Source organism: Nematolebias whitei, chromosome 5, assembly GCF_014905685.2.
Source record: "Nematolebias whitei isolate Nwh7 chromosome 5, NemWhi1, whole genome shotgun sequence".
NCBI classification, from domain to species: domain Eukaryota; kingdom Metazoa; phylum Chordata; class Actinopteri; order Cyprinodontiformes; family Rivulidae; genus Nematolebias; species Nematolebias whitei.
In genome coordinates this window covers 8,325,983-8,333,777 of record NC_056502.1, presented here as the reverse complement: position 1 = coordinate 8,333,777, position 7,795 = coordinate 8,325,983, and the positions used below count along the sequence as shown (strand labels likewise).

At 36.6% G+C, this 7,795-nt stretch overlaps 1 protein-coding gene across 1 annotated transcript; it reads left to right on the top strand.

Annotated features, from left to right (window-relative positions):
• The first annotated feature begins 401 nt into the window (after nt 1-401).
• LOC119409655 (C-type lectin domain family 12 member B-like) lies at nt 402-6,398 on the top strand. Its single transcript, XM_037676557.1, has 7 exons — nt 402-450; nt 2,494-2,565; nt 2,751-2,840; nt 5,548-5,742; nt 5,818-5,981; nt 6,086-6,198; nt 6,272-6,398. Exons 1-7 carry the CDS (start codon nt 402-404, stop codon nt 6,396-6,398), a joined length of 810 nt encoding a protein of 269 aa, XP_037532485.1.
• The last annotated feature ends 1,397 nt before the right edge of the window (nt 6,399-7,795 follow it).

The following is a 7,795-nucleotide window of genomic DNA, read 5'->3' as shown; positions in this document are numbered from 1 at the left end:
GTCCCTGTGATGGACTGGAGACCTGTCCAGGGTGTCCCCCGCCTCTCGCACAGTGATGGCTGGACATGGACACCAGTGACCCCCCGTGACCTAAAATGGAAGAAGCAGGTGAAAGATGATGGATGGATGGATGGATGGATATGAATTTAGGAGAAAACAAGCTTCAATAAGTTGAGAAGTGACAGTGCTTTGCTCAACAAGTAATACCAACTGTTAAAAAAAAAATGAAGAAGTGCAGCAAAAGGAGAAGTCTTTTCTGACACAACTTGAAAAAAGAAACGAATAAAAACCTGAAATATTTTGTACATCAAAGACGAAACAAAGCAGTACTCTTTGCATACATTCATAGATTCACGTTTCTGTTTTCTGCTTCTTTGTGTTGGTGCTGAGGCTTCATGAGCATGAGCACAAAAATGCAGGGTGTGGTTCCACACGTCTCTTCATCAGCAGGTAAGACACTTTACGTTCTAAAATTATTAAGATTATTCTTCTGTTGGAAAATCATTCTGTTCTTTTACAATGTAAACTTTTCATGTCCATTTTAAATGTTCATAAAAATGCAGATTAGATTTTAAATTCTGGTTATGTTTTCCTGCATGTGTCGTGTTGATGTTCGTGTGTGACTGTTTAAAGGGAAGGACTGGGCTTCAGGGTTCAAACCATCACAGTCCAACCATAAATGATTATCTTTTAGTTATTGTTATTCTTCCATTTTGCTGATCATATTTATGAACTAGAAAACAGCTGAAGTGGAACCACATCACAGACTGGGAACAGTACATAGAACTACTAAGGAGAGCTCCCCACACTCTTGCAATATTCTAAACGATGTTTCTAAATTCTAAACCAGGCGTGCCCAAACTTTTTCCATGAGAGGGCCAAAATGAAAATCTATCCGTGAGCCAAGTGCAATAATATAATACATGAAATGCAAATATTTCTTTAAGTAAAGTAATTTTATTTTTATACAGTTATTTAACCTTCCTTTCTGTATAAAGAATGTTAAAGAACACAAAATATAACAAATGCCATATATAGGAAATTTAAACAAATGTATACATTTTGGCATTTCCATATGTAAAAGTACAGGTGCTGGTCCTAAAATTAGAATATCATGAAAAAGTTGATGTATTTCAGTAATTCCATTCAAAAAGTGAAACTTTTATATTATTCATTACACACAGACTGATATATCTCAAATGTGTATTTATTTTAATGTTGATGATTATAACTGACAACTAATGAAAATCCTAATTTCACTATCTTAGAAAATTAGAATATCATTTAAGACCAATAAAAACAAGGGTTTTTAGAAATGATGGCCAACTGAAAAGTATGAACATGAAAAGTATGAGCATGTACAGCATCAATACTTAGTTGTGGCTCCTTTTGCCTGGATTACTGCAGCAATGTGGCGTGGCATGGATCAGTCTGTGGCGCTGCTCAGGTGTTCTGAGAGCCCAGGTTGCTCTGATAGTGGCCTTCAGCTCTTCTGAACTGTTGGGTCTGGTGAATCACATCTTCCTCTTCACAATATACCATAGATTTTCTGTGGGGTTAAGGTCAGGCGAGTTTGCTGGCCAATTAAGAACAAGGATACCATGGTCCTTAAACCAGGTACTGGTAGCTTTGGCACTGTGCAGGTGCCAAGTCCTGTTGGAAAATGAAATCTGCATCTCCATAAAGTTGGTCAGCAGCAGGAAGCAGGAAGTGCTCTAAAACTTCCTGGTAGATGGCTGCGTTGACCTCGGACCTCAGAAAACACAGTGGACCATCACCAGTGGTGTTGATTCATTCCAATGGTGGAATAAAAATACAGTACTTTGGCTTACGAGATTTTAATATAGGAACAAGGAGAGCTCCTGGTGGGCCAAATCAAACGGCTTTGGGCCCCACTTTGGGCACCCCTGCTCTAAACGCTCTAAAAGAGCACATGTCATGATTTCAGCTCCCTGCCTCCTCTGCTCTTTGCCACCTGCAAGCGCTCTTGGCCACGCCCACTTCTCCACTCTGCATGGAGAACAGCTGATCAGCTGCAGCAGGAAGTTTATCCTGCAGTCTGGGCTGCACAAATGTGCAGCAGGTGCTAAATAATTTAAAACAATTTATTTTGAATAAAAATTTCATGATGATAGTGCAGCTCATCCATCAATCAACCAATTGTGTGTCATGTCCAATTTTGTATTGAAAAACCGCGAGAGAGCGAGTTCGCGATAAAAGAAGCGCAAAGTAGCGAGGGACTACTGTATATATAAATATGTATATATATATATATATATATATATACAATAATAAGATTTTTAATGAATTGTCAAGGACTTTAATTTGTGTTAGTGCATAAACTAAACTTTAGAATTAAACAAAATATAATGATTCATTTGTGTTTGGGGAAAAAAAAAAAATCATTTTCATACTAATTTAAAAATTTACCAAGTGACTAAAGCGTAACTGCCTGATGAAACATGAACTTTGTCTTTTGTTTGTGCCTTTCAGATGAAATCCAAGAGGAACCTGAATATGTGAATTTAGCAGAGAGAGCTGAGAATAACGTCCCAGCAACTCCCCGTGAGTTAGAAAGTCAGAGTATTCAAATCTAAAATTGTTTTTTTTAAATTTCACAATAAAGTTTAAAAAAAGAGTAAAAATAAAAACATTGTTTTAACATTATGAACGTAGTTTCTGACTGTTTTAACATAAAAAATAAAAAATCAACTTTTTGTTGTTGTTGTTCTTTAACTTTTTTCTGTCAGGTGACAAGTTTCTCTCCTACAGTCAGTCTTTTGCTCCACTCGCAGCTTGTTGGCTGATTCTGCTGATGATCATCATCCTTCATATCTACTGTGAGTTCTCAGAGTTGGATTTTTAAAGGGATCTTCAACTAGTTGGAACAATGGACCTCATTTCATAAACAATTACTTCAGCTATGGGAAACAAGACTGTAAAATACTGTAGGCTGTTTAGTTTTTATACTTTTTTTTTTTAAATTGTTGACACACAATGTCGAAATTTTATTAACATTTCAATGCATTCTGGGTAAATTATGTAGACAGGTTGCTTTGATGCAAGCTCCATTCAGCTTGAATGTTAATTTTGGACATTATCAGACATTCAGCCCTTCAATTTGAACCAGTGTGCGTTGAAAGAGAGAAGAAATCAGAAATGACTTGGCTTTTGCGTTAGCTACAAAATTAATATTTATGACGTTAGCCCCAGAAATAACATGCATAGGACGTTGGCTTAGGAGCTAATAGCAGGCGCTAAAGCTATTAGATCCTGAGCTAATGTCCTATGGTTCAAGGTTCTTTATTGTCATTTGCATCACATGTGGTACTTGAGGTGGAACAAAACTGTGTACACAGGGTCCCAGTTACAACCCAAAATAGCAAAAAATATAAAGTATAAAAAGAACCAGTAAATAAGGATCTAAGATATACCCTAAACACTAATAATGTAAAATAATACGATATATTAAACAGCAGCCCAAACATGAGTGTGTAGTGAGTAGATGGGTAAGAATACAGCAGCATGAAGGCAAAAGATCAGCAGCACGGATAATCAGCAGCACAGATAAGTCGCATATCACCAACAAAAGTGGCATTACAGTGATTATCCTGGTTAGGGATTCATGAGTCTAACAGCCTCAGGGTAGAAGCTGTTCCTCAGTCTAGTGGTTCTACACTTAATGCTCCTCAACCTCCTTCCTGAGGGGAGCAGGGCAAAAAGTGTGTGTGCTGGGTGAGTGGTGTCCTTCATGATGTAGGAGGCCCTCTTCCTGCATCTAGAGGTGTAGATGTTGGTGATGGTGGGGAGACTGACTCCAACATCTTCTGTGCAGCCTTCACCACTCTCTGCAAAGCTTTTCTTTCTGCAGCTGTGCAGCCTCCATGCCACACGTTGATGCTGGAGCACAGGATGCTCTCCACTGCACACCTGTAGAAGGAGGTGAGGACTGAGCATCCCAGTCCAGCTCGTCTCAGCCGCCTGAGGAAGTAGAGTCTCTGATGAGCTTTCTTCATCAGGCTGGTGGTGCTGTTGCTCCAGCTGGTTGTCATTCAGGTGCACACCCAAGTATTTTTTTTCCATTCCATTAATTTATGTATACAGATTAATCACATTGAGTCTCGGAGACTCATTTACAAGTGAGACCTGTTTTACAGACAGACAAAAATAAGGAAAAGAGAAAACACGGGGGGAGGGGTGTACTTGTAACTGGAGACCACTTCTTCACATTGATGTGGAGGTTGCTCTTCCTGCACCAGCTCTCCAGGTGTCCCAACTCCTTTGTGCATACGGACTAATACAAAATGTAAATGTTTTGCCACATCTTATAACTTTTTAGTCTTGACTCCTTGTGTTTGAATCTCAAAAGTTTTCACCTTTCAAAAACAACTAATTTTGATAAAATAGCTAAATAACATATTAAGGCCAATATGTGCAAGTATGATCCTTTTAAAATACTCTATTTCATTTATTTTCACAGCTTGTTTTAGTTAGTTAGTTAGTTAGTTAGTTAGTTAGTTAGTTAGTTAGTTAGTTAGTTAGTTAGTTAGTTAGTTAGTTAGTTAGTTAGTTAGTTAGTTAGTTAGTTAGTTAGTTAGTTAGTTAGTTAGTTTGACAGGGACAAACATAGAACAGAACAAGTCTGTGACTGATGTGTTGCGCACACAGTATAGCTACAGCTAATTCACAACTCCAGTTCCTGTTTGGGCATTTCTATGCATTAAAATACATACAATTTATCAATCAAAATACAGTAAGAGTGCCTACGTACTCCTGTCTACATGTTAATGTAATCAACCTAACAACATCTAAATTCATATAATATAAACTATACATTAAACAATTTAAAAATCTAAATACAATAAAAATACAAAACATTTTCCTCTACAAATTCTACAATAACCTTACAACCCACAAATTTACATAAATATCATAGCACCTCCTCAATACCTCCCCATCTTCACACATAATGATATTTAATATTTCCAAGCTGGTTGTATTCATCCTTTTCAAGCTTCATGTAAAACAGTTGTAGTCAGATGGCTGAATTCACTCTGCATCAAGTTTTCTCAGTTAAATCTTTTGCTTCAGCGTGGTGGCAAAGATGACTTCTTGTTTTATTTCATCGTAACAAAGTTTTACTTATTATACAAGTATTAAACAAAGTGACAATTTTTTTTAAATTTACATATGCAAAAGGCTCCATTTTTTTTTAACATTTCAACTTCAAACAAATGCTGTACCACTGTGTTGTACAATGTTCGTCACCTCAGATTTGAAAAGCACAAAAAGCAGATGAAGATTTTCAGTGTTAAGACATCACGCTTTGTGATCTCTCGAGAAGTTTCTCATTTAAATTTCAGGATTAGAACACAAAATCCGAATGCAGATTTTCATCCGTCTCGTGTATTTAAAATAGTAAAAAACGAAGAAACAAACAAACAAAGGACACAGCAAAACTGCTCACGACCAAATTGAAGTTAAAGATTTTACTTTTTTTGAGCGGACATCACCTGTTTTTTTTTTTGTTTTTGTTTGTTTGTTCAGTTACTTCAGTGATGTCTGAAAACAACACAAAGCTGACTGCAGAAAACCAACGCCTGACAAAAATAAACCAGGAAGTGGAGACAGAGAGGAAGAATCTCACAGAACAAATAGAAACTATGGAGAAAACTTGGATTGACCTCAGTGTGAGTCGAACTCAGTGGATCATTGATGCTTACTGTCCCCAAAATCTTAAAGGTATGTATATATTGTAAAATAAATTTAAAAACATATTCTGTTATAATGTTCATTGTTTGATTTTTGTTGTTTCAGTCAGAACATGTGAACCTTGTCAGCAGGGCTGGTTATTCTACGAGTCTAACTGTTATGAATACAATGATGCTCCGCCCTCTTCTCAGATAAGATGGGAAGATGCACAAAAAGACTGCAGAGGAAAGATTTCAGTTCTGACTGTTGTTGATGATAAAAAGGAAAAGGTAAACCGTTAATAAACTAAAAATATATGTTTACAGTACCTATTAAGTATTGATCATGTAAGTTAAGATTTTACAGTCTGAGAATTTCCTTACTTCATTCTTAGGATTTTATTGAGGCTATCAGTTTTCCTGGACCAGATGAGAAGAAGTACTGGATCGGTCTGAAAGCTGAAGAAGAAAAATGGAAATGGACTGATGGAAGCTACCTGACCGATAAGTAAGAAACACGTTTTTTACTCACTTTGAATAACAAAAATCGATGCTTTAATCTTTTGCTTCTTTCTCTTCAGTGACTGGATCAGTCCACCTGCAAATGACAGTCTGTGTGTGGTTTCTGTGAAAAACCAAGGCTGGAAACCAGTGAGCTGTGAAGAAAAGAACGCATGGATCTGTGAAAAGAAGGCGCTATCTCTTTAAACACAAGGTTAATTCATTCAACCTTTATTTAGACAGGTTAATCCCACTGAGCCTCGGGGACTCATCAAGGACTGTTAAAGGTTATTAGAACGTTTTCAAATTCACATAACAGTTAAAAATAATGTCAACAAATTTCATCAAAAGATGGAAAAAAAAAAAGACTTGTGTTTGTAACGTCTTTAAATGCTGAGGTGATTAACATTGTATCGTATCATTGCTGTCGGGCAAAAACCTTGTATGTTAGTTTTTCATGTCCATCTTCCATGAGGGAACAGGTCCATTTTGTAAATGAGTCCTCGTGGCTCAGTGAGTCTAGTCTGTTTAAATAAAGGTTGAATGAACGAAAATCTTTCCACATAAATCTGCTCCACTGGTCACCCTTCATGTCTGTCTGTGTTTTTATCAGAGGTGGAAAGAGTACTGAAATTTTGTACTCAAGTACAAGTACTGTTACACTGCTTAACTTGTACTTAATTACAAGTGAAAGAACAGGTTTTATAAAAAATACTTAAGTAAAAGTACAAAGAACAATTCTCAAAAACTATTCAGAGTAATTAGTTTTTACCAGTTGATGTATTACTGTGTTGTCAGCAGAAGTCATTCAGTTTGATGCACTGGATATAATCGCTACTTTCAAAGCTCATTTCTCAGACGCTCAGAAGCTCCGTCTTATTTTAGTACCAGGTAAACCGATGGCAGAGACAGTATCTAAGATCTTTGCATACTTAACCAAAATAATACCTCACACATACAAACAATAAAAAAAAAAAGCAATATCATACAGGCTGTAAAACCTCGTATACCACAATGTGTTATGTGAGATTAGATGCTGAAGTCTTGTCAGCTGCTCTCACTGTGGAGATCAAACAAAGTTTGCATCTGGACTCTGTCTCCTTTCGCCCTCTGGACATGAAAAACTCCTCAGGTATGGCCACGGACACTCGTCCTCAGCTTCATCCTCGTCATTTTCTCTGTTGACAGTTTGTCCTCTGTCTCCATTTTGGCTTTTTCTAAAAATTTTCGATCCATAAATGACTCTCTACTCTACAGAGTTGTCCTTTGCTTACGTCATAGGTAACTAGCGCGTTTGCAATCTGAGCCTTATTGGCTACAAAGATGCAGATGAACAGTTTGAATGTTAATTCAAATTGTGGCTGTACTCAGTAGTGACTTCTGATTTTAAAAGTAGCGAAGTAGATTACATGGTCTAAATTGTACTTAAGTATGAGTAAAATTACACACTTGAAAGAAATATGATTTTGGATGTGGGTTTACAACTCTATAATTTACCATTGGAGTAATGTTAGATTACTTTATGTATTGTTTTACAAAGTACGTTTATATTCACACACACACACAATATATATATATATATATATATATACATATATATATAT